Source organism: Brassica napus, unplaced genomic scaffold, assembly GCF_020379485.1.
Source record: "Brassica napus cultivar Da-Ae unplaced genomic scaffold, Da-Ae ScsIHWf_570;HRSCAF=852, whole genome shotgun sequence".
NCBI lineage: Eukaryota > Viridiplantae > Streptophyta > Magnoliopsida > Brassicales > Brassicaceae > Brassica > Brassica napus.
In genome coordinates, this window is record NW_026016631.1 from 81819 (window position 1) to 108653 (window position 26835).

A 26835-nucleotide genomic window follows, 5' to 3' on the forward strand; every position below is an offset into this window, starting at 1 on the left:
GGTAATAAAATAGTTCAATACTCAAACAAAAAAAAAGTTTAGTTACACCAAACTTTGTAGATAAATTCTTATTATTATTCCCATATCAAGTATCAGAAACATATATTATTATCTTATATCCAACCTAAAAAGTTAGAAAAAAAATTAAAATTGAATAGTATATTCTAGATACTATTAAAATTATCTGATTTATCAATAATATATAAAAATAAAAATACTATTTAAATAATTTGTATGTAATCACTCATTTGTTAATAAATTCAGAAAATATTCATTTATGGTATATTTGAATTGGAAAAATTGTAAATTTAGAAAAACTATTTACCAAAAACAATATGAACATTGATTATTTTCATGAAAATGTATAGACATCAACCAAATTAATATGGCCGAAGAAAAAGGTTTTGAGAACATGTTAGAGAAGGCTATAAATCTACAAACTCACTACTTATTACATGTATCTATTTTACTACTTTCATAAAACATAAAGAATGGTATTTTGTAAGAAAAGCATATTATAGTATAAGTATCAACTAAACAACTTGACAAAAACATATAAACAGAAATAAAAGTAGATAACCAAAAATTAAAAAAAAAACATATGAAAGATATACACTGTCAATTTAGAGTAGAACATAGCCCAGTTAAAATCATACAAAATATCGATTCCTATAACTAACACAATGAAATTTAGGTTGGATATCATGACCTCAAAAAATTTAATTGTAAAATATAAAAGATCAACAAAAATAATGATTCATACATAATATATAAGCAATTATTATTTAAAAATATATAATAAATTTTAAACAAAAAAAAATCAATCCTCTGCACTACTCACAATAAAGCATATTATAGTTAAGGTTCTCTCTCATCCTACTATATAAAAGGGACTAAATCCCTACTTTCTAAGCCTTGCCACATGGGCAAAATATTGTGAACCAATCAAGATGCCATGTCATCCGGACTTGAGTTTGAGTTAAAAAAAAATAAGCTATTTTCGGAGCCCATTCGACCCATTTCGAAGCCTATTCCCGAGCCACTCTCTCATAAGCATAATCCCGTGTTCTAAACATCCTGTGTTAAATTTTTTAAAACACTCATATCTTAGAAATAGTTTAGAAAATATCTTTATATAAATGTTTTTTTCTTGAATAATATTTAACTATAATTTTTTGTATCTTCTTAACTTTTATAATAAAAATATTGTTTTCAGATAGCAACAAAATATATATAAAAATTATCTTATTTTTCAATTTTTGATAATTTTATTATATTATTTTAGAATCAATTATTTAATATTAATATAACATATAAATTTTATATGATTAAAATAAAATTCTTTTTTAATTATATATAAAATTCATTAAGGGTATTGTTTTAATTAACACATTAGCGAATCACTTAGAAATTAATAATAAATCAATAACCTATCTAAAAGTCTAAAACCTAATAAAATATGAAAAATAAGAAAAACTAACTAAATTTTAATATAAAATAGAAATTTAATATTACTAAAATAAAATTTATTTTTTAATATATATATAATATTAATTAAGGGTATTTTTTTAATTAATAAATTAGTGACTTAGCTAAAAATAAATAATAAATCAATGACTTAGCTAAAACCTAATAAAAACATGACAAATAAGCAAATTTACTAAAATTATGGATAATATGAAATATGATTGATTCTTTAATACAAAATTAAAATAAGAGTTTTGTTAAATCAAACATAAGTTTGTCGTATCGGTGTTACAAAAAAAACAATAATTAATAGTGTCGTAGGAATTATGTATTTTCCATTAGCGAATAAAATTGAAGCAGATTGTTGGAGGATATCTCAACGTATAGACGAGATTATGGAGATTGATATGGGAGTTGAAGTAACGGACACAACTGTTCCTCCGCAAAGAAACGCTTTTGCTAGACATCCTGGATAAAATGAAAGAGATATATATGAACTTGGCTTTGTGTTAATGGATGGTGACTTTCCAATGCCGTTTGGAGCAAGGGCCAATATACACGCACCAAATCACCACTGCAAGCGGAAGCTGAAGGTTTGCTATGGGCAATGCAAGTGATACTGAAGTTTGGACACAAAGAGATGGTCTTTCAATCAACTGTGAACAACTGGTTATACTCATTCAAAAGGAGGAAGACTGGCCTGCTTTGGACTCGGAGCTAGACGAAATACATGCTGTATCTAAATAATTTTCTGAACTTTCTATTGCTTATATTCTTAGATCTTTAAAATTCTGTACGAATAGCCTAGCAAAAGGTGTCCGATCACGCGCATCTCGATCAGCTTTTGTAAACCCTTTTGCACCAAGTTGGCTAGCCCCACAAGTTAGCATGAGGGTGCCAAAAAAGAGAATAAAGTTGAAAGTGAAACTAAATATTCCAATGAACAAATTTATAAGAAGTTCATATTTATGTGGATGTCTATATGGGACAAACAATTTTTTTTAGACAATTATAGAATGTAGTCACGAAAAATCAATCTTAAAATATATAATTAAAAAAAACCATTTAAACAAATCATCAAAATTTTCAATATTACAGCAAATAAGAATATAAAGACCAACTATATTCTCTTCATGTATAATGTGTTGTGGTAAGATTCAAAAAAATTAACTTACTTTACAGTAAGAAAAAAATTAGATTTTTAATTCCAAATTTACAGTAAAAACATAACATTTTATAAAACTAAACAATTGACATAATAGTATAAAAATAAAAAAAAAAAATTAAAATACTATCCGCGCGTAGCGCGGACAAGGACCTAGTAATAGTAAAATCAATAGATTTAAAAAAAAGAGAGTAAATTAACAATAAATTTGAAAGGAAATGTATTAGAAAAGAATAATTCATATTTTATGTGCTGAAATTCAATCATAATTTCGAATAATTTTGTTTATTTATTATTATAATTATAAAATAGTTACATGATTAAAAGTAAAATTTCTTTTTAAGTCTATGATTTATAAAAAAGTAACAAAATAATTTGTGAATGTTAATATTTTTATATTACAATTCACTTGCATACCCGCCCGTAGGGCGGGTTTTACTCTAGTATTAATAATGGCTGTCCTAGGGGACTTGTGAAACCACCAAGAGAACTGAGGTAAGGGGATCCATTATTGATTTCAAATATTAAAAAACAGGAAAAAAAAACAATCATTGGTTTTAAGATAGCAACGTAAAGTCTTCCAATTTCACATACTCTCTTTACAGATAATATTATTTTCCTCTATAAGGAGACAACTAAATAATGCAAGGTTATTCTAAGCATTATAAGAAATATGGAGAGATTTTGAGAAAACTTATAAATTTTGCTAAATCAGCATTACAATTCGGCCATAAGATTGAAGATTCAGTTAAGAGCGAGATGAAAGAGATACTTGGTACTCAACAATAGGTGGGATGGGTTATTTAAGAATTCCATAAAACTTGGGAAGTTCAAAACACACAAATATTTGGGTTTCTGAAGGATAGAGTTCACAACCATGTCAACCAGGTCAATGGTGGATGGAAAATTTTCTTGCTAAAGGAGGAAAAAAATCCTAATTAAATCAGTGAAAATAGCTATATTTAATAATTTAATGTCATGTTTCGAGCTGCCAAAATTGACAACCAAAAAGTTAACAAGTGTAATCTTACAAGGTGGAGCTCCAGAGGAACCCTGATAGAGGAATGCACATGATGGCATGCGATAAACTATGTAGGTATAAAAAGAATAGATTAATAGATTTTTGAAATTTAGATAGATTAAATAAACTTTATTAGCAAAACAACTATGACAGCTTTTGGACAGACCAAACTCACTTCTTGCCAAAGTCTTTAAAGAAAGATATTATCGGAAAACAAACCTTATGGATCTTATTAAACCATACTCTCTTTCCTACGGGTGGAGACGTATTATTTCAACTAGATCTTTAGTAAGCAAAGACTGAAAAAAGGTGATACAAGTGAGTCAATTTTAGTTTAGAATGATCTATGAATCCCTACCACTCGTATGAGATCAGCAAATTATAAATCAGTCAGCAATATTAACTTGGAACCTTCCCAAATGGTAGATCAATTAATTGATTTACTTTTGAAGGTATGAAATAACAAATTTATTCATTCATTAGTAGACGATGACGACACAACAATCATACTGAGTATGTCAATTAGTTGTACATCAAGACTTGATTTGTTGGGATGTCATTTTACATAATCAGAAAAAATACATAGTCGAACCTGGATGTCAAGTCACAAAATATATACTTGATTTGTTTAGGCTCTTTTGCAAATACGATAAAATCCGAGTATCTTTGCAACATCATATTTATACTCCAGTATGGATTATTTGTTTTGAAAGATATAAAATGTTAGTTCAGTCATTGCATTCTCATGGATACGATATGTTTAGAAATATCAGAACAATAAATTATAACGGTATTGATAAAGATCCGAGGGATATTTTAAAGCTTGACGAGGTGGAGACTATCTTATAAAGAGGCCCAAACGAAATCACAAATGAATAAGAATTTCAATCAGGTCAAGACAGTATTAAAGATCCAAGCATAAGCCCAAACTAAACAATGGTGTAAATCGTAAATTCGCTGCATCGTGAAAAGACATAGATCAATTTATTGGACATGTATGATTCGCCAAACAAGAAGATATTAGCCGTGTTCGTTTCTCTCTTTCTTTTTGGATACTCTTTTTCCCTTCTAAATTTTGATTTGTAGTCGCTGCGGCAACGTTTGATTAACGAACAGAACTATTGACGGTTTGATGGGAGCACGCAACATTCGGCAAAGCTTATCATCATTATTTGCAAAGTTTGAAACTCTAGTTTGGGTGATGAAATGCATAATTAAATTTCAACAATTATAAATACTTTTCAAGACAAACAGTTCGGAATCGGTAAACATGGTATCTACACTACAGCCTAGAGGACCGATGTACCTTCAGGATCCAAATAGAAGATTAAGATACAAAAGTTTCTATAGGGTATTCAAGAATACCAGGATACCACGCATGACAAATTCAATAAAACATAAACTTCTTCAAGAGTGCAAGAATTCAACCTATACATGTTGTCCATTCAAATTTTTTAATTTGACACGTCTTAAAAGAGATTTTTCCTTTTTAAAAAAAGGATAATAGAAACCCTAAGCAATCCGAACAAGAAAGCATAAAAGAATGAAAAGCCCTAGATAAAGCAAATTAGCCTGTACATTTGTTCAGTTTCACATAAGCCAAGAAACCAAATAGAAAAGAGTGACACCATTAACACATATTAATATCTGCACAAACAAAAAAGAGTACAAATTTACAGAATCCTTTTTGGAGCTGAAAACAAGCCCAAACTATTGTTTTCTTCCCTTCTCTTCTTGTTAAGTTTCTTTTTTTTTATATAAATATATATATAGATTTAAAAAGCCATTCTTTCTTCCTATTAAACAGTTGTCTTCTCCATGACCAATGCCTCTGCTTTACAGATTGGGCAAACGTTCTTCACAACCAGCCATTTCTCCAAGCATCCTGCATGATACTCATGCCCACAATCCAAAGTTGCAATCTTCTCTTCGTTCTTGAAACTCTCCTGTAATACAAATTGAGATCAGATCATTCTTTAGAGCTTTGAAATCCAAGCATGTGTAGCCTTTTCAAAATCTTTGATCTTTGGATACATTTTTCTTACCTGACATATGGTGCAAGGTTCTGTTTCTCTATCTTTAGTTTGTGGAGACTCTGCTGCAAGGTTGACTACAGAACATGTTCTTGTTTTCAGATGGTTCTTAACATCTTCCTCTGGCAAACCAGTGTTCACGGTTCCAATTCGCTCGCTCAACGCAAGTAGCTCCTGTTCAAACCCCCACGGTTGTTAAAATCAGTTTCAACAAAATCCTAACTCTGATAATAAAAAGACAAGCTACATGCCTAACTCTGATAAGAACATAGGTAAAGAGTAATGATTGGCTCACCTCATAAGACATTTCCTCGATGTCCAAACGCATATCTCGATGATGATCAATGTGGTTATTTCCAGAGCCACCACCAAGGAAGTCTCCAAACTCCAAAATCGCAACTTCCTGAACACACGTTGAGAGGAACCAAACAGAATCTTAAGCAAAGTATAGGGAGAAGACTAAATGAGGAAAGAAAGTAACATACATCATCAGGCATCATTCTAAAGCGAGGAACTCCTCCACGGTGTTGTCTAAGAGCTGCTAAGGGTACAGAATCATCTCGCTGGTATATCCGAAACCCTGTTGGTTGAACTTGACCCATCTCTGAACCCGAGGGACCACCTCTATTGATTGTGTTCTGAGGAGGAGCAAAGTTCCCAGGAGGAAATCCATACGAGGGTGAAGAAGCCATGGGAGGGTATAATGTGGCGCTCGGGCCTCTCACTCCTTGTACATGAGGAGGAGGAGGAGGAGGTGGAGGGTGAGGATAATAATGGTCCCTCGGAGGATACATGAACGCTGTAGGGTTTCTACTACTAAACTCTATGGAACCAGCTACAAAAGTTCATTCAAAAGATAGATAATCAAGATTATTACAGTTCAAAGCTTCAAAAAAGAGATAATGGGTGGGTAGGTACCGTGCATGTAAGGTGGGTGGGGCCAAAACGAGGGTGAACCATCAGGCCTGCCATGGTGTTGGTCGTACCAGATTGAGCCAGGAGGTGGGAAAGGATGATGACCAGGATAGCTCCCTTGAATGAAGCTATTAGGAGCATGAGGAGGAGGAGGAGGAGGAAGAACATGGTTCATCGGTCTGCTCCTTGGGCCTCCAAAAGGAGCTATTGTCTCAGGTGTATTGTTGAATGGAGCTGCTAAAGTACTTAAAGACTGATGATTCATCACTGGTATTCCTTCGGCGTTCTTTCTCTTATACGCCCCTCTTGTATGATCCATAAATTGATCAGAACTTACTCCAACTACACCTTGACTGCTTGAGGATGGACCCTGAAATGCCATATAGGGAACATAGTAATTCGGAGGAGGAGCAGGCTGATGGAGTTGATGGTGATGATGGTACTGAGGAAGACCGTAGAACATGTCATAGGAGGTTGGGTCTTGAAGAGAACGAGCTTCTAAATTAGGAAAGCTTGCAGCCATTGCAGGTAGGTTATTATTATTGTTATCAGGTTGTTGTTGTTGTTGTTGGGGAAAGCTGCTTAGAAGGATGCAAGGTCCTGGTTGGAGAGAGGATTGAGATTGGTGCTGCTGCTGCTGCTGCTGCTCCATTTCTAAATCGACTGTTCTATTTCTTTGTCCCATTTCGCTTGCTGCATAAGCCCTCTGACAGGTTTTGAGTCACATAATAAAGAAACATCAGCAACAAAGTATAAACTGAACATTTTTTTAAAGAAAATTCAATGGAACCAATCAATGCCACATTATTACACATAATCAATGTCACTCTATGTAATCTGCATATGTCAACTTCTGAAAGGTTTTGAGTTATAAAGAAAAAAACATCAGTAATCACAACAAAGTTTAAACTGAGTAAGAAACTGAACTTTGTTAAATTTAATGGAACCAATCAATCAATGCAACATTATTACACATAATCAATGTCACTCTTTCTAAGCTGCATATATGTCAACTTGTGATACTGGGAATGAACTAACGAAATTAAAACACACAAAGCACATGTTTTTTGGAAGATTGCACTGTGCATTTGTCAAACTCATGATAACAAGGTAAAGCCAAGATCATTCTCATGAAATATAAATTTAGCTTCTGAACAATTCTACAACAAAGAAAAAAAAATCAAAACTTTCATACATGAAAAAAAAAAGAAGATGAAACAAGCCCACCATGCCTAACCAAAATCAAAACTATCATCTAATGCAAGAAGGAAGAAAAAAAAACAAAGTCTCAGCAAACCATAATGATGACACAAGAAAGTATAAACTGAGTAAGAGGATGAGCTTTTTTTATATCAATTAATGCAGCATCATTACACCTTCTCAACGGCTGATACTTAAAACTAAGTTATATTACATGTTTGTAAGCTAAGCTGCATATGTCAACTTGTGATTTAGGGAGTGAAGTAACGAAATCAAATCACAGAAAGCACATGTTCTCGGAAGATTGCATTGTGCATTCTTAAACTCATGATGACAGGGTAAAAAGCCAATATCATTTTCATGAAGAAATTCTACAACTAGCCAAGAAAAACCAAAACTTTCTCCTTGATAGGTTTAGAGTTATATAAAAGAAACATCAGCAACCATAATGATGACACAATAAAGTATAAACTGAGTAAGAAATCGAGATTTTTATATCAGTTAATGCAACAACAATCATTACACCTTCTCAAGGGCTGATACTTAAAACTAAGCTAAGCTGCATATGTCAACTTGTGATTTTAGTATAAAAGCAAACATGTTCACAACAGAAGATTGCATTGTGCATTCTCAAACGCATGATGACAGGGTAAAGAGCCAAGATCATCATTTTCATGAAAGAAAACAACAAACTTAGCTAAAAATCAAAAATGAGAAACTCAGAACTAAATAAAGATCAAAACTTTCATACAAATACACAAAAAAAATGCCCAATCAATCAGAAGTATCATCTAATGCAAGAAGGGAGGAAAAATCAGACCTTGAGAGCAAAAAAGGAGAAAGCTTTGGAGATGTCGAAGGGCAGCAACGAGCTAGACAAGACAAAAAGACTTGTAAATTATATCGAAAACTCCCTGCAAACATGCAGATAAGGTTATGAACAATCTTCGATGCTCAAAATCGCAAAACCAACAGACCCACAACAATGCAATTTCATCATCATCATCATCATCATCATAATTAAAAACCCACAAAAACAAAATAATGATTCGAAGCCGGGGAGAATTACAAGAGAAAAAGGGCTTCGGGAGCCGATTAAACGTGATAATTACCTGATTATGAAGGTTTAATCAGGGAGAGAGAGAGAGAGAGATCAGAAGCAGAGAGAAAGAAGAGGTGAGGGGAAAGAGAGAGAGAGAGAGGGACGTCGGTTTCTTGATTCTAACCCTTTCTTCTCGCACGCTGACGGAACAACAAGCTTTTTATTTATTTTTCTCATTTATCCTTTTTTCTCTTTAGTTTCCTATTTTTTCATTGGTTTCTCATTTTTGCAGCATTTTTTCAATTCTAATTAATTAAAAAGAAATAGACAGTGCCCTAATTATAGACCTAAACGTCGCCGTTAAATATTACTTTAGCCTTTGCATAACTGATAAACCACTTTTATTTATTCTACTATAATTTTTTACTCACTTTTTATATTACCAAAAACACATTCATTATAATGTAAAAACATTAATATTTAAAATATCAATAAATATAAAAATTAATCTTTTAAATACAGAGAGTACTCTGTAAAGTTATTTACTACTACCAACTTTAATTAATACAAACTTTTAATCTCAGAATTTTTTGTTTGTCTTCATCGTAGCTGATTGCTGAGGCATGCCAACCATGAATTAAACTTCATTTATTAATCAAGTTTTTTAAAATAATTATAGAGGATTTTATTTTATCTTCATTAAATGATCCAAATTGACATGATTTTATTAAATTTGATTACTTTATCAAAAATGGTTATTCTTGTTTTTGTTACATGTTTGTTAAGAAATACTCCTTTCGTATTTTAATATAGGTTGTTTTAAAGAATTTTTTATGTTTCAAATTATATGACATTTTTGATTTTCTATGTAAAATTTATTAACACTTAATGTTACATGACCAATGATAATATACTTTATATTTTATTATTGGTTGATTTGTGATTAGGTAATTTATTGTTTAGAAAATATAAAAAAATTAATGATTTATTAATCAACGTGCATAATTCTAAAACAATTTATATTAAAACGGAAGGAGTACTATATAACTGAATATTTATTTATCTCTGCATTTAGATAGATTTTGAGAAAAATTATTGAATTGTTTGGTTTTCTTAACACAAAGCTTTAAGGAAGTGCCGCCCCAATGCATGTGCTTTCTTTGCTGAACCAGCTTGATACCTAATTATGTCCAAACATTAATTTACAATTTATGGCTACACAACGTTGTGAACAATCTAAACCAGACAACCACATCTTATCCAAGAAATTAAAACTCAAATGCGCTGTGTAATTAACTGATATAAAGTAATGATCCTCATGCAACACCGTTCAATGGTAGTGTAACGGGGTCCCTTATTCTCCAAATTCACCATATTTAATATGAAGGATTAGTCTTTAAATCGGATTATCAAAAAACAAAGTTAAGACCTGAACAAGATTATTAGCATAAGTTCCAAAACCTTCATTATTAAAAAATACAGTTTAAACCGTGTGTTTGTAATAAATAAACAAACTTTAAAATCCTATCAATAACCTTAACTAGTTAGAGATAAATGTTGAGTAAAATTACAGAAAAATACCAACGGCTAATTGGTCAAGTGATTAAAACTCCTTGATTACTAATAAGAAATTTTTGAAATCACATGATCAAATTTTATTGGAAGAAGTCTTATTCTCTAAAAAAATTATATGGTTTGGGTCTCATCTTTTTTTTTTTTTTGGTAAAATTTTGGGTCGCATCTTGAAAGATGCACAATCGTTTATAAAGAAAAACAATACATAGAAAAATATGATTTTTGAACCAATAGAAAAATTATGTTTGTTCAATGTTCCTTTCAAATGTCGTTTGTTTAATGTTAATACCTTTCAAACGAACCAAGGGAGCATAGGTTGTTCACTTGTATGCAGGCCAAACAATCGTACTTCGAGCTAAGATGTACATTTTGACTTTTTAGTCAAACACATATAGAGAAGATCAAATCGACATACACTAAAATCTATGCATCGTTCTTGGTGTATGTGATTTTAATGCCAACAATATATCTCAAAATCCCCGTCACCTGTACAAATTGGTATACTTTTTTTTTTGCAGAATAATTGATAGTCTATATTAGACACAAAGTGGGATCCTTACTACTCTGTTTCATAAAAAAATGTCATTTTAGTTTTTTTTTTTTATTCTGTTTCAAAATAAATGTCATTCTACATTTTCAATGTAAGTTTTAACATTAATCACTTTCTTACCCTTTTAAATGACCAATAGATGTTTAGTTAAATCATTTTTATTTAAATAGTTGCATAATAAATAAAGGTAGACTGTGCAGAATGTGATTATTAGTTTCGTTACTTTTTAATAAAAAGACACTAAATCTGTTTAATTTGGATATTGGTTCGGTTTTAAGTTTTTTTTTTAGATTTAATCTTCTAAAATATAACTTATTTTAAATTAATATTCATTTTCGTTTATTTGGTTAAAATGCTTGATTTTTTGGTTTTTTTCAGTAAAAACCAAAAATTAATATTATTTATTTATTTTCATGTTATGAATTTTAGATAGTCGTCATGTCGAACCAATAGTTTCATACTATAGTTTCTAAACAGATAGTAGTTTAAGAAAAAGAAAAGAAAATTATTAAGACAAATCATTTCACTACAATTTGGTCACTAGTGAAAGAAGCATTAAGACAAAATATTTCAACTTTTAAAAAAATTAGATACTTCAGTTGTGGTGAACACTTAGTGTCCGAATGGAGGAACGGGACAAGTGCAGATCTCCTGCACATGCAGTTCTCCTGCACTGTATTCACCATTCACCATTTTCTTTTTACAAAAGCAGTTCAAGCGGGAGATCTGCATGCAGTTCAATATTTTTTGTCTTTTTGTGAAAAAAGCAGGAGATCTGCATGCAGATCTCACCCGCCAATATTTGGTGGTGTTGATCTGCTTTTTTTTTTGTCTGGTCAATAAATAACTTTGTTACAACATATAACTTTAAAAATATATTTATCTAGTTTTATGAATACAATATTTTTATTTTATTTTATTTACAATTTTAACAATATAAAATTATCATTCTCTACTTATTATTTTTTGTCATATAATTTTTAATTTTTATAAATAAGAAAATAAAATAAGTATAAGTATCTTTTAAAACATTTACAGGCATTTCGGTCGATCCTATAATATCTAAGATATTTGTTTAGATATCTAAGTGTCATTTTTATTGTTTTAATATATGTTCTATAGTTTTGAACTCATTTTGTCATTCCTAAGTTATAATAAATTATTTGATCCGGTTTTCTCCTGCATGATCCGCTTGATCTGCACTTGTCCTGCTTGATCTGTACTTGTCCTGCTTGATCTGCATGATCTGCTTGATCTGTCCTGCTTGAACTGCTTTTACCATTCGAAGCCTTAGTTACAAAGTGCTCACATCAAGGTGCACATCTATGTGTATGTAAAAAATATATAAAAATAGTTTACAAATATATAAAGATATTATTAATTAATATTAAATGACATTTTTGTTCAACATAATACATGAAAGATAAAATTAAAATTAATTTAAAATTAAAAAAGGCCTTGGCATTAGTCATTTTTTCATATAAAGAAAATAAAATTGTATCCGTAAATAGGGGTTGGCACATATAGAATATCTGGGTATTTGGAAGCATTCGTGTCGATTCGATCTTTAGCCACCTAGATATTCGGTGACTCGGATATCCGAAATGTTTTAGAATTTTAAAGAATATCCAATTTGATCCGTAAATAAAATAAAATTTTAAAAATAATTAAATTTTTTTAATAATAACATTTTATTACAAAAATTAAACATTATTTACCTTTTAAATTATAGTACCTAATATAATAAATTTAATTCATAAAAATATTATAAAACTGATATAAAGTATAATATATATAACATATATATATATATAATTCTTTACATATATGTATATATATGCATATAACATATCAAATTAGATATATGTTCCTAAAAATATTGGTATTTGTGATTTGCTTCTTTTTTGGATATTGTATTTTAGTATCTGATTTGTTTCGTAGAGTTACAGATATCCAGAGTTTTTGATTCAAATCAAAACGGATAACGAATCGAATCAAAATTTATGAATATTTTGCTCAACTTTATCCGTAAACAATAAAAATAATATATATAGCTCGGCTTTTGATTCATTATCTATTTTTATTCTAACTGAAGAAAAATCCAGAGTTTTATTGGAACCATGTATGTGAGTTTTATATTAAAAAAATGCAATGTACATAGTGTGAACATATTTATGAATATAGTGTGAACTCATTAGCATACTTATTATCAAATCATTAAGAGGTTGCCACGTATCTATTATAGTGTGTGAATACATTTATTACAATGTTTCTCTTTTAATAGATAAGAAATTATTATATTTTGTTAGTTTCTTAATTTGCATGAAATATGTCTAACTGACACTTATTATGAAACGAAGTGAGTAATATATATCTAACTGATACTTATTGTGAAACGAATGGAGTAATATATAAGATATAGAAGGACAACTCCACTTATCACCAATCAGTTTTAGGTTGGAAGTCAATCTAGCTTAATAGTTTATACTCAAAGAAGTAGCCATACTAGAGAAACTTAGACATACGCCGTATATATACGTATTAGCCACACCACGTAGGTGCTTGGAAAAGCAAGCACGTATAGCCAAAAAAAAAAGAAGAAGCACATTAACATTGCTTCCAACTGTAGAGTTTGGATCAGATTCTTTCGACTGTCTTAGACCAACGAAGAGAATATGCTCTCTTTTATTCCTTATTTATTGAGGTATATACGAATCAACTGGATTACACATACTAATGGTGCCTCTATGATAGAAACATTAATCTAATTTTATAGAAAAGGAAATTCATTTAACAAAACAAACTATCAGATAAAGATCTATCTCATAATTCTGTGTTTGGATTAATAAAGCAAAATACCAAACGAGATCATTTTGTAAAACAAGAGTGAAAAGATCCTAGTTGAATTGTGTAATGTCTTATTTTTATCAAAATGATATTATTTTCTTTGGTTGAAACACCAAGTTCAATAGAACAAGAAGTAAACGGCAGATTAAAATATATTGTGATTAGTATCACCACAAAAGTGAAAGATAAAATACAGTTATAGAAAGCCCTTGAATTATTATCCTTTAGAGCATTGAATAGTAAATGCCCATTTAGTAGCCCATCAACATAACAGGGGAAAAACACATCAGACTAAAATGGTCAATGCCCGAACCAAAGTTCAATCTCTTCTAATTCGGAGGTATTCTTCACTGTCTTGTTTTTTTTACTAAATTGTGAATATTCATTAAAAAAATGAAAAGTTTAGGTTTATAAGCCTAAGAAAGTGTTCCCTTAGCAAAAAAGAATAAAAAACAAAGAAAACACAGATTATGAATTTTGAAAAAAATCACCTAATCCAATAAGACATAATTAAGAGTTTGAAACTTTCTCCTATGTCTGACTTGCTGATATTGTGTTCCTCACATCTCTGTCTATCATCTTGAAAGTTTGTTGAGTAGAGGCGTGTCCGTTGCTGTGTAGGGCCGAGTTCCTTTGTCGCCAAATATTGTAGACAGCAGCTTGAACCACGAGTTTCTTGAGCAACGAAGGCGCTGATGAAGTCGATCGTCGAGTCCAGGAGAGGAGTTCTTCCCAAGAGATGAAGGTACGTCTGTTGTTGTCGAGCCGCGAGAAAACCTGGTTCCACAAATTCATAGCAAAGTCACAGTACAGGAACAAGTGATCCCGAGTCTCCTCGAAGCTGTTACAAAGGCAACAGTTAGGATTTTACCCCACGTTGCTAGTCTCCCTCTTGTGAGCTAGCCACATGTTGAATCCATGTCTAGGGATCAAGCCACTGACCCATACTAACATTTTCCACTGCTTGACAGGAGCTCGCAGTCTTAGAGCTTCCCAAGTTTTTGTCGAGGAGAAACCCCTGCAGTCCGTAGCATTAATTATCCAATGATAAGTGTCAGTCCCAAGAGCTTGGTTAGGCAAACTCAATGTCATTAGATGTATATGCAGGGTTAGAGCGTTTTCTGAACGAGGTGAAGGCAACTTCCATCCCTTGGAATTGCAGGCATCCGCCACAGAGGCTGAAATGTGAAGGTTTGGGTCCCTAGGACCAGTAGGTTCGATGAATTCAATTAGCTTGCCTAGCGGTGTCCAACTGTCATACCAAAAAGAGGCGACATAGCCATTGTTGATACTGCATTTGATGAATTTATCAGCAAGGGGCTTGGCGATAGTATGGACTTCCAAATTGCAGAATCTGAATTCTTTGGAGTGATGGCCTAAAAAATAGTATTGCTCAGGTAATGGTGCATGTGCCACTTACTCCATAAAGAGTCAGAGTTAGAGAATAATAACCAAATGAATCTGAGGCAGAGAACCTTGTTCCATTGAGTAAATTTTCTCAAACCTAATCCACTTTCACTCTTGGGCAAGCAGATAGTATTCCAAGCGACCTTTAATGCTGTTCTGTTTTCGATGTTGCCAGACCATAGGAATCTGGAACACATTGATTCAATTGTCTTTAATTTTTGACTTGACATTGATAATGGTATTAGAGCTTTTGACCTTAAGGGTTATGGTCTTACTCGTAAAAGTCTTATAAAGAGTATCATATATAAACATTCTAATAAACGGTTATGGTCTTGCTCTTGATGAATGAACACTGCTTACCGATCCAAGCAAGTATAGACAGTTGATAGGTAGTTCGATCTATCTTGCTTTCACTCATCTGCATTGTCCATATTTCATCTTAATTCATGCAGAAAATGTGCGGTAAGATACTTAAAAGGTTGTGTGGATTAGTTATGCTCAAGTCGAACTATGACATGCGATTGACAGCTTGTTTCGATTCTAATTGGTCGGCTTTTCCAGCTAAAAGAAGTTCTTTTAGTGTGTATGTAGTCCTTTTGACGACTCTTTAGTATCATGGGAGACAAAAAAAACTGTTTCACAATCTTTTGTCGAAACCAAATATCGACCTATGGAAGATTCAACTTGTGAACTTAAATTGCTCAAATTTCTTCTAATGTTTATTTTTTTTTCATAATCATCAATGTGTTTATTTTGCGATGGTCAATCGGCAATCCACATAGGTAAGAATCCAATATTTCATGAAAAAAGACGAAGCATGTTAAAAATGATAGTCATATGATTATGATGTGGTTTAATATAAACTACTTACTAGTTACTATTAAGTACATATCAACAAAACAACAACCCAAAACTTACTTACTAAAGCGTTGCCAACTCCCACATTTTAATATTTCCTTTTCAAGTTGGACATTCAAGATATTACAAATTTAAGAGGGAGGGGGGCATTAAGCTAGAGGATATAATCCTAATTCTATTGGATCAATATTTTAAGATTTATCTATTTCGGTTAGGTTTATACTTTGAGTTGTATATACATATATGATATCATGTCAATTAATAAACACAAGCTTTTATAAACTATTTCAAAAAGAGATCAATCAACGGTGGATCGATTTGGGTTTGTGAATTAGGGTATCCAGAAATACTTCTCAGAGATATTAGGGTTTTGAGAGAGAGGAATGAATGAATCAGTTGAGGAGAAAAGATATGCATATATAGGAATAGAAAAACAAAGGAATAACAAAAGTTTGCAGCATTGAGAAAGTATTATGGGCTGAAGATTTTTAGAAAGCATCCTAACTCCCAAGTCCTAAGGGATCTTGTTTTTTTCTTTCTTGTGTACTCCTTGATTTCCCCTTGTTTTAAGACATGGGAACAATGTTTTTTTTTGGACCAAATGTGACTGTAACTAAGGCTTAACATTTTATCCGTTAAATTTGATTTGATTTGTTATTCGTTTCGATTCGATCCAAAAATTTTGGATATCCGTAAACTTTCGAAGCAAACCAAATATTAAAAATTAATATCCGTTAAAATCAAACAAATCACAAATATTAAATTTTTGGAAAGCGGATATCCGCTCTGATCCGGCAATATATAAATACATGTATATCTTAATTATATTAAAAGTTTTAAATGTATAAGTTTATATAATTATTATTCTAACATATGATTTGACAAATTCTATTCACATTATTACTTATATAAAAGTAGTACATAAAAAGAAAGAGAAAATGTTTATGAAAATTATAACTTTTTTCTTAAGTTTTGTGATATTATAATTGTTAACTAAGTTTAAAATTTACAAAATATATAGTTTCAATACTTCTTCTAATTTTTATTTTATATATCATGTAAAAAATATATTTAAAAAAAAAACTGTATCGAATTTTTAAAATTATTTATATTAATCAAAATGATGAGATATTAGTAAGTATTCATAAATATCCGCAAATTACTATTTATTTTTCGGATATCCGTTTTTCTGGATATCCGTATTTTTCCAAAGTAAAGCAAATCGAAAAATTAAATATCCATAACATACGAATCAAATCACAAATACCTTCAAAAATCTGGATATCCGATCTGTGTCCAGCCCTTACTGTAACTATATGTTTTCAATAAAATAATTATAAACTCTGTGGCAAAAGCAGCTCCATAGGTAGGTATCCCACATGAGAACGTTGTTCTTGTGATGATTTACTGATGATTTATGAGTTGAACTGTTAACCCACATTAAAAAATCGTTAAATACGACAACGACAAAATCAGGATAGTGGTTTTGAAAAAGGCAAAATTTAAATGACTAGTCAATTGTTTTGTTTTATTGAGCCAAACATTTATAAACCGGAAACTGTCACTTGTTCTAAAAGGAAAAAATAAGAGTTGTCACATCTCAAAAGTTAGATTATTTCTGTTTACAAGATAATTCATGATGATGATACCCTGTATGATGATATTCATTCAGTCATCATACCCTGTATGATGATACAAGTTAGAGAGTTCTTTGCATGTTCCATTGTTTAATGGGTGAATTTATAATTATAATTTGTTTGATAGATGTAGGATGCAATTTCCCTTGTTTAATCTGTGTTTGATATTTGATGTGTTATTTTTTATTTTAGAACAAGAGACCAATGTATCTATTATCTACCATTTTCTTAAATATTTATTTCTTAATCAGTTATGTTCGAGTGATTTAAGTAATGCGTAGTAGAGATGGTCTTCGCATGGGGGTAAGTAAGAATAGGAATTTGTAAAAAAAAAAGGGATTTTGCACTAGATAGCAAAATTATAGACGTAAATTAGGTAACAGGTAAAGAGACTGTACATTTTATAGTAATACCTAAAGTGTTCTTATAGACATAACAAAATCAAATAATGACGGGACTGTTGCACATATCGAAAGTATCAATAATGCAAACAATCTTAAAACTTCTGATAATGCAAAGAATCGGGAATTCACTTATGTAGATATGCACCCTACTGTCATATATCCGGTTACTAATAGTAAAACTCGGATTAGATAAATGTAATCATGCTATAATTGCAGCCTATTGACACATATACGCATATCTCTAGCTCTTGCCTTCTTTAATAAGATACTTTTAACATTCAAGCTCCGTTATTTGACAGGGAACCGATACCATCTCCCAACATGGATAGTATTTTGATTGATATATCAAGATGAACAGGATACCATGGTCCTATGGCGTCGAGCACTCATCATATCACTTTCAGCGCATGGAACAACATGTTGTAAAATATCTTCCTATCAATCACATTTCTGACAAACAATTTGTAAACTATCTCACAACTCTTCTTTCTTCAATTATTAGAGTTACATCCGGTTTTAGTATCTTATATCATCATTTTAAATGAATGTATCCGGTTTCAAAACATTGATTGCCTTTGGAAACAGTTTCAATACATTATAATTTTTTTGGCATCATCCCCGGTAGCAGGTAACATATACGTAACGAAGAAGTTGTGGCTAGAGGAGAGAATTGGCAACTCAAAACAAATTTGACATGGTTCCCCAATTATTTAAAAAAAATGCACACTTCTGCAATTACCTCCTCCAATTTGTATTTTTAGCTAAATTGGACAAAAAAAAAAACTAAAAACTAAAAATGGCTTGTTGTTTTGTTTACACCAACCGGCTACTTGTTTGTAAATTGTTTTTTTCTCTCGACTTTATAGTTTTCCTTTTTAAATTCTTTCAGTAGTTTCTTTATTTTTCTACTTTGAGATTTGACCTAAGCTACTGTGTTTCTGTCATCTGTTAAAAAGTATAAAAGTCTGGTGAGAGTTGTCTGTTAGTTAAAATGTGTTTCTCTTTTTGTAAGATGATTTGGTCGCAAAAATAGTAACAATGTATTGAAGTTTACTACGCTAGCAACTACAAATCCTATAACAGTAATCCGTAATTAACGGTGACAGGTCATGGAATCATTTTCTCTATGAAAACTAGCGTATTACATACTTACATTATCAGATTTTGCGTTAGTATATCCTTTCAAAGGATGCTCGATTCACAATCAAGCTTCCTTATCGAGCGCAACTGTTTTCTATGGTATCGACAGAGAGGTGCGAAATATCATCTCAGCTAGGAGACAAAGGAAGCCTTTCAAAAGGCTCATGCAAATGTAGCTGAGATAGACTCCTCTGTTTAGTGATATTTGCCTTTGATCCATCTTGTTTTAATTTTTTGCCTTGATGGTTTCAGAACTAAGATCTTTCTTGTAAAATCTTTTGCTCATTAATATGATATTTACAGTTTAGCAAAAAAAACAAAGGATGCTCGATTATTAGTTTATTACTTTGACATCAACTTCTTGAGGTTGAATAAATGCATAAACTATTATCGTTTAGGTCTTACGAGAGATCTCTGCAATCAAGAACCGGTTCAATCTAGTTTTAGTTCCACGTTATTACTAAAACAACTATTTAAGCCAACATGATTCAACGTATTTTACGTGTAATGTTATCGAAACAGACTGAATGAATATTTTAACTCGAATGCTTCTAGGAAACTCTGCATAAATCGCAATCAAATCACAAATAGTTATGTTCTTTCTTTTGGTTTTAAATATAAATTTTCCATTAAGATTCATTATTATAATGTTCTTGTTGTTTTCTCTCAACCCCTTTTCTTCATGATAATCATGACTTTTTTCTTGCAAAAAAAAAAAAGAACTAAAGAACATCATCATCACATAAACAGAAGAATCTCATTATTTCAGGAGGATCAGAAAGAAAATAAACACAATAGAGTTCAAGATAAGAATCATTTGTACGGAATAGTGCCATACAAGAACAGAGTTAATTAGTGTAATTAGAAGAATTTTCAGCACTCTTGTCGGACATTACTAGCTACAGCTCGAGCCCAAAACTTGATCTGATCCTTCATTTCTTTCCTTGTATCCTTCGGAACCCTAGGTGGTGTAGCTAACCCGTTCACAACACGCGGCTCGACCACTTGATCATCATAACCTTGAATCTCTTTGGCTGTTTCTATGCTGCTTACCGTTTTACGCAGCGTTTTGGGACTTGGGCTTGTTTGTTTGACCAAAACAGTTGCTTCTGGCTTCAAGTGTCTCGGTGGTCTCTGCCTTTCATTGCCTGAGACCTACATTTCAAGATTCAAAGCTTTTCAGATTTTTTTTTTTTTGTGGCATAAAGAGTGAATCATTTTATTTACATTTTGAGCATTTTGTGAGCTTGCAAGAGCTTCACGGATCAAGAATCCCATTCTTGAGTCGGTTTCTTGATCTTCAAGTTCTTCTTCTCCTCTTCTAATGTTATTTGGCATCGTTTGAGTTCTTTGCAAACTAATCTTGACACTGCTACTACTATCAGCTCCTCTTCTGTTCCTTTCAGTACTACTAGCTTTCTTTGGAGCAAGTGTTTTCTTCTTCTGCAAGAAACGATCACTCGTTGTTGTCGTTGGTTCTAGAACCCTAATCTTCTCAGAGAACTGCCGTGTCAGCTTATTAATCATCTTCTTTGCCTCTAACTCCATTTCTCTTTTGTCTATCCGAGGTGGCAAAGAAGGTGCCCGGATCAAACTGCGCTCTGTGGAAGGTTCTTGAATCTTCCCCGGAGCCGAGCGAGATCCAGATTTGGGAAGAACCACAGGTTCCTTCTTATGCAAGAAAGACATAACTGGTGTCTGTTCTTGAACCATAATATTTTCAGACAACTGCTTCTTCTTGGATCCTCCTTCTCTTCCATCTATCGAAGCTGCCCTGTTCAAACATCGCCCTGTGGAAGCTTCTAGATACTTCCTCTCATCTGAATCTCCCATTTTTTCATGACAACTCAAAGAAGAAGAAGAAGGGTAAGGATCTGAGGGACAATCCCTTAAGGCTCTCGATCTCCTGGTAAATAAGTTCTCAAAGAACCAGTAATCTTCTATAAGATCATCAATAAATGATTCACTCGAACTTACAAGATCCATTTCCTTTTCAAACTAGAGACTGAAAAAAGTAGAGAAAGACTAGAAAGTTATAAGAAAATGAAGACAAGATATTCTAAAAAGAAAGAAGTTGTGTGTTTATAACAAAGATCGGGTCTTCTGATCTTCTTTTGTGGGTGTTTGTTTGTTCATATATGTGTTGTTTTAGTAACATCCAATGTATTTGAAGCATCGATTCTGGAGATTACTTGGAAGTGCCCACATGGGCAGCCTTTCTTCAATTATTTTTGACAATTTTTTATTATATATATCTGGAGTGAATATATTGGTTTTTGCATAAAATAGTATAACGATTTTCCAGGTATAAACAAGGCTGAAATTGGACCTTATTCCAGGATAGAATATTCACAAGTCTAGAGCAATAGAGACAAATAAGCAAATAGAGTGAATTGAATTTTATGAAAAATAAAATAATTTATTTTGGCATAGCTAAGAAAAATAAAGTTCCATAAAGCTATGATTGCTTAGGTGATTCATAACAATTAATCACTGTCAGGACCCTCCAAAAGCCATGTGACTTCTCTGTTTATATACACTAGAGATTTTGCCCGGGCTACGTCCGGGGTTAGACAATATAAATGTATTTTTTGTCGTAATATAAATATATTTAATATATATAATGCACATTATAAAAATTAGAAATGAGTAAACTAAAAATTTATCATTTTTACTATCTAAAAATATATAGAAAAATGAGTAAATGTGAAATGAATAAAGAATAGTTAAATCTAAATTATAATCCAAACATTTCTTATTTTATATATTGGATTATCATGAAAAACAAATTATTAATCATAGGTAAAGTCATCTGGTTGCGATAAAAATGAACCATTACATGTGTAAAATCTGAGAACATACTACATCACTATTCTAACATAGTAGATATTCAAAAATTTATATTTTTTGCTTGAAATCAGTGAGCTTGCACTTTTTATTAACAATTAAGTTCTAAGTCACAGTATTAGAAATTCCTTATGGTATTTAGAAATTCTTTATGGTATTTAGAATCAATATGAGTTGATGCCACTTATTTTGATGACTGCTACCCATTGTAGAACAATCCTCGAAAAGTAGCAAAAAAGGCCTCAAAAGTTTACATCAACTTTTATTTAATGCTAAATCTGAAGTGTTTATAAACTTTAAAAACTATTAATAATAAATAATAACTGTAAAACAGATTCTATAATTTTTTTATGAAAAGGAAAAATTATACTCCCTCCGTTTTTTAATATAGGTCGTTTTAGACAAAAAATTTTGTTTCAGATTATAAGTCGTTTTCGGTTTTCTATGTAAAATTTATTAATAATTAATGTTGTATGATCAATGGTAATATATCTTCTATTTTTCTATTGGTTGAATTGTGGTTAGGTAAATAATTAATGATGTTTTTGTTTAGAAAATATAAGAAATTAATGGTTTTCTTAATCTACGTGCATACCTGTAAAACGACTTATATTAAAAAACGGAGGGAGTATACTTTATTTCACATTCATTACCAGTGATTATTAATTTGATTATCTTCTTATGTTTCATATTTTTAAGCATAACTATCTTTTTTATGATCGACCCATGTTCAGCGTTCGTATTTCTGTGTTTCTTTGTCATCGATTTCTTTGTTTTTCATTCTCTTATAGCCATTAATAGGCTATAAACAAACAGACTTCTTTATTTTTGTCTGTTATTTTTTATAAGATTTATTATGTGATGTTTTTCCGAAGTTTGTGTGATTTATTAATCTAGATGGAAGTGATAATGTAATTTTTGGGTATCTACCTATATCAGATGGGTTTGATAATTTTTCTGGTAATTATATTATATTTTAGGTGAGCAATTAGAGTGGACATATTTGATTATAAGCTAATTGTGGGTTGCCAAAAAAAAGAAGCTAATTGTGGATGTGTTTTATTTGTTTCTTTTTGTTATTTTTCTAGTGTTTAATGCGATATGTGTTATTATATTGTTAATATTTCATCTTAAAATTGTAGTTCTATATTTTGTGCTACTCAGTGGTGTTTTTGGTTTGGTTGTGTCCCAGAACATAGGAGATGTTGTCCAAGATTGTGATCTCTTCGTCTATAAAATATAAATGCTTGGCATCTTTACAAAATGTTGTAGTGTTAGATTTGAGAATAATTAAAAACAGCTTTAGATGCAATATCAGATGCCGTTTAATTTGACAATATAATTTTTTCTTAAATAGTTTCAAATATATATAGAAACAATTGTTCACCTAAAATTTGCTTGCTTTCTGTCGTCTCTTATTGTCACTGCTTTACGAAATTTATAGAGCAAATGTATTTTTGGAGCAATCCTGGTTACATTGGTTTACAAAAAGGACATTGGTTTTTTTTCTTTTGCCTCTTTAATACAAATACGTGAACTTGTTCTTTGTTTTGCCTTTGTCTCTTTGCTCACCCGGTGATTAGTAGATTGATTATTTTCTCTTTATGTGATCTTTGTAGTGGATAAAATCTGGAATCTCCATCATTGTTTGTTAGTTATAAGTGTAATATATCGGTAATTCACGAAATGAATCTAGATCCTATCCCTCAAAGATATAATTGAACTTGTGCATATCCAAATCAATCACAAAGTAGGTTGGTCATGTCCAAATGATCAACACGCACACACACATCAACATTAGCACAAAGCTCTGAAAATTAAATGTGCGATTAGTTATTGAAAACTAAATGAGAGATTTGTAATCCAGCCCGAATTAAATATCAGAATAACTATCGTTGTAAATTGTGAAAAAAATTGTTTGTAGTAGAACTTAGCTGAAGACTCAATATTCACCAAATCAGCCATGATCTTCGACCTTTCTCTGAATGGAACTGTAGATTATCTTCTGAATCATTCTATTTTTCCATTTTCGCAGACATAAATCTCTGCAAAAAAAAAATATGGAGAGAAAAACATCCTAAGCTCGCTCCTGGTCAGGTGCTCTTGAGTCGCCACACTTAATTAAACAACCTCTGTTTTTCCTTCAGCCAGATCGTGTATTCTATATCAAACACCACTTCTGCTGCTTTGCATTGCATTTCCTCATATGTTCACAAATTTTCAGTTTTTTTACTCTACGGATTTTTCAGTCATATAAATGAAACTGTTACGTACCAGAACTGATATTGCCAGGACCAATGGGTAGTCCACGTTGCTGTTGATCTCCTCCTAGGAGAGACACTCCAATGAATACGCCCTAACCAATGTTTTTAAACCCGACCCGGACACTGAACCAAACGACTTACCGGGTCGATGGGTCATTGGGTCAACCGCGGGTTTATAAATGAATTAATTTTATTATATAATAATATATTATCTATGAAAATAAATAAAAAATAAATTTTACTATATATTCTAAATGTTTTTTAAAACATAAAATAATAGTTTAGATATATATATATATATATTTTATGTTTAAAAAGTATTTAGAAAATACTTAACTTTAATTTTTATATTTTTATTTTCCTTTGACATACAAAATATCAAAAAATACTTTAGATTATTTAAAATTTTCAGAATCTAAAAAAGTCAAGATATAAAATTCTTAAATATTTAAATATCTAATGTGAATAATAAATTAAACTTCAAATTAAAAATAAACCAAAAGTAAAAGATCATTGTAATAAATTGTCAATAGTAGAAATAAACTAACATCAAATCACATCAACTAATTTTAGTTCTCTCTACCCTTGTTCACTTCATTTTCTTCAAGTGGCATAGTGAAGATTTCATCAAAATCTAAAAATCACATATATAAAACTGAAAATGGAAAGCCTAACTTTTTTTTTGTCAAACTTCTTAATTGGAAACTTAGAATATAAAACATAATCTAAAAACTAAAAAAATGACGTAAAAGTTATTTATTGATTTAACCAGTGGTTCAACCGGTATCGGGTTCCAGGTTTTAGTGAATTTTTTCGGGTTTTTGTAATTTCTAAATATTGGATTTTTCACAAAATCCAAACCGGATTTTTTCTGGATCACCGGATTTATCGGTTCAACCGCGGGTCCGGGTCGGGTTTCAAAACACTGGCCCTAACTATATAACCATCAGTAATCAAAATAGTTACTTTAAGATATTTGGTGAAATAAATAATTATATATGTACATACTTATACGGAAAGACATGTAGACTTTTTTTCTTGGGATTTGGCCTGTTGAATCTCTTGTTCTTGGTGGGTGAGTGTGATCGTACATGACTCGAGTCAAGTTGATGAACTTAACACGTAAATAATTTACCAAAGTAAATCAAGTCAATTTACTGACAACTTTTATGGGCTAAAATCATCGACATACTCTGTTCTGACAAATAGAAACCAAAATACATGAGGGTTAATTCGTGGACGATCAAGTTTACATACAGAGAAAATATCTTACCATTAGATAAACAACTAACAACTCAAGAGTCGAGAGAACAGAGAACTGTAACCACACCATCTTGAGTGTGAAGAGAATTAAGTTACTGATGGAGATGGAATCATTCCTGTCTTCCTTGCATAAAAAAATAACTGGTCCGTCTTCACCGTTCGCCTCCAGCTTATGCTTCTTCCCGATCGTGTGATGAGTCAGTCATTCACCGCTATCATTCAGCTCTATCATCATTACCGTCTCCTACCGTACACTCGTTGTAGACTCTAAACTCTGAGTCAATCAGAAACAACTCTCATGTAGCCACTGAATTACAAAAAAGATCATTGCACAAATCTGAGCAACAAAGGATTTAGCTCCGGATGCTCCTAGAGACAGGAGCGTGTTCACCCGATGATCCACAAATGTAGAAAACCTTCAGTTTTTGTTATCTACACGTTCTTCCTAATACCATGTTAGAGCTTTTTATTCCATTTTTCAATCTCAGTTTTAGGCACAACAATATTTAGCTAGGCCACCTTTATTGTCTTTGCGGCTTTGCCACCACCAGCTTGGCCTCTTCCTCAACCACCTCTAACAACACCTCCATGTTGGTTTTGGCTGCAATAATCAGTGGCTTGTTTAAGTCCTTCTGAGTGCAATCATCAAAAGGATCACTTCGCAAACTCAACTATTCTCTTGTGAATGGAAAAAAACAAACAAATATCAAGACTTACCCCCAATAGAAACAGCTAGGCAGATCAGAGATGGATGAACTTGATGCGCCGATACAAATGATGAACCACAATCACTATCTCATATGGGTTCTGAAGCTTCTTAAAAGCTTCACCTAACATCTCATTCTCCATACTTTTCGGGAAGGACCAGAAAACTCAATATACGTTTTTCTTGCTTATGAGTATCTACTTAACTAATAAAGATAGAGAGACATGCACTTCAAAGAAGAAATAAAACGTATTACCTTTTCTTATATTCTCGGCTGATATAAGCCATGTAAGCACACAGCTGAGTAGTTGCGAGCACGATTCAGTAACCGAGCAACATCATCTAACTTAACTCCATGCACTATAGACTGCATACACCGTGATGATAAGGAGTGGATATTTAACGGTAGAAAAACACAGCTATAAACAAAGAAAGCGCTTTTACCTTTTATCCTTTCTTTGACTTCTCCATGTCTTTTTTCTATCTTCCTCCTT

The 26835-nt window shown here is 31.6% G+C and overlaps 2 protein-coding genes and 1 long non-coding RNA gene across 4 annotated transcripts; all 3 read right to left on the reverse strand.

The window, feature by feature from the left end:
• Positions 1-5265: 5265 nt before the first annotated feature.
• On the reverse strand, positions 5266-9092 carry LOC106451590 (probable E3 ubiquitin-protein ligase HIP1). Of its 2 annotated transcripts, none has more exons than XM_013893538.3 (7): positions 8914-9092; positions 8622-8715; positions 6605-7307; positions 6172-6521; positions 5982-6089; positions 5699-5860; positions 5266-5599 (listed from the first exon to the last, which is right to left on the reverse strand). In XM_013893538.3, exons 3-7 carry the CDS (start codon positions 7284-7286, stop codon positions 5453-5455), a joined length of 1449 nt encoding a protein of 482 aa, XP_013748992.2. In that variant the 5' UTR covers positions 7287-7307; positions 8622-8715; positions 8914-9092; the 3' UTR covers positions 5266-5452. The 2 variants fall into 2 exon arrangements, with proteins under 2 accessions (XP_013748992.2, XP_022575135.2); XM_022719414.2 differs by having other exon boundaries at positions 8622-8673; positions 8914-9040.
• Positions 9093-19998: 10906 nt separating this feature from the next.
• LOC125604580 lies at positions 19999-22306 on the reverse strand. Its single transcript, XM_048774885.1, has 2 exons — positions 20489-22306; positions 19999-20416 (listed from the first exon to the last, which is right to left on the reverse strand). The coding sequence occupies exons 1-2, from the start codon at positions 21245-21247 to the stop codon at positions 20135-20137; spliced, it is 1041 nt and encodes a 346-aa protein (XP_048630842.1). The 5' UTR covers positions 21248-22306; the 3' UTR covers positions 19999-20134.
• Positions 22307-25516: 3210 nt separating this feature from the next.
• On the reverse strand, positions 25517-26835 carry LOC106449402. Its single transcript, XR_007336313.1, has 3 exons — positions 26786-26835; positions 26155-26708; positions 25517-26067 (listed from the first exon to the last, which is right to left on the reverse strand). It is a non-coding gene; the product is annotated as an uncharacterized LOC106449402 (long non-coding RNA).

Bases quoted from the DNA above. Each gene is read 5' to 3' on its own strand.
- LOC106451590 (XM_013893538.3), bottom strand. From the start codon at position 7,286: ATGGGACAAAGAAATAGAACAGTCGATTTAGAAATGGAGCAGCAGCAG. The intron at 6,090-6,171 runs GTATGTTACTTT...ACGTGTGTTCAG, and splicing joins TTAGAATGATGCCTGATGAT to GAAGTTGCGATTTTGGAGTT. The intron at 5,861-5,981 runs GTGAGCCAATCA...GGGTTTGAACAG, and splicing joins TCGAGGAAATGTCTTATGAG to GAGCTACTTGCGTTGAGCGA.
- LOC125604580 (XM_048774885.1), bottom strand. From the start codon at position 21,247: ATGGATCTTGTAAGTTCGAGTGAATCATTTATTGATGATCTTATAGAA. The intron at 20,417-20,488 runs GTAAATAAAATG...CTTGAAATGTAG, and splicing joins GCTCACAAAATGCTCAAAAT to GTCTCAGGCAATGAAAGGCA.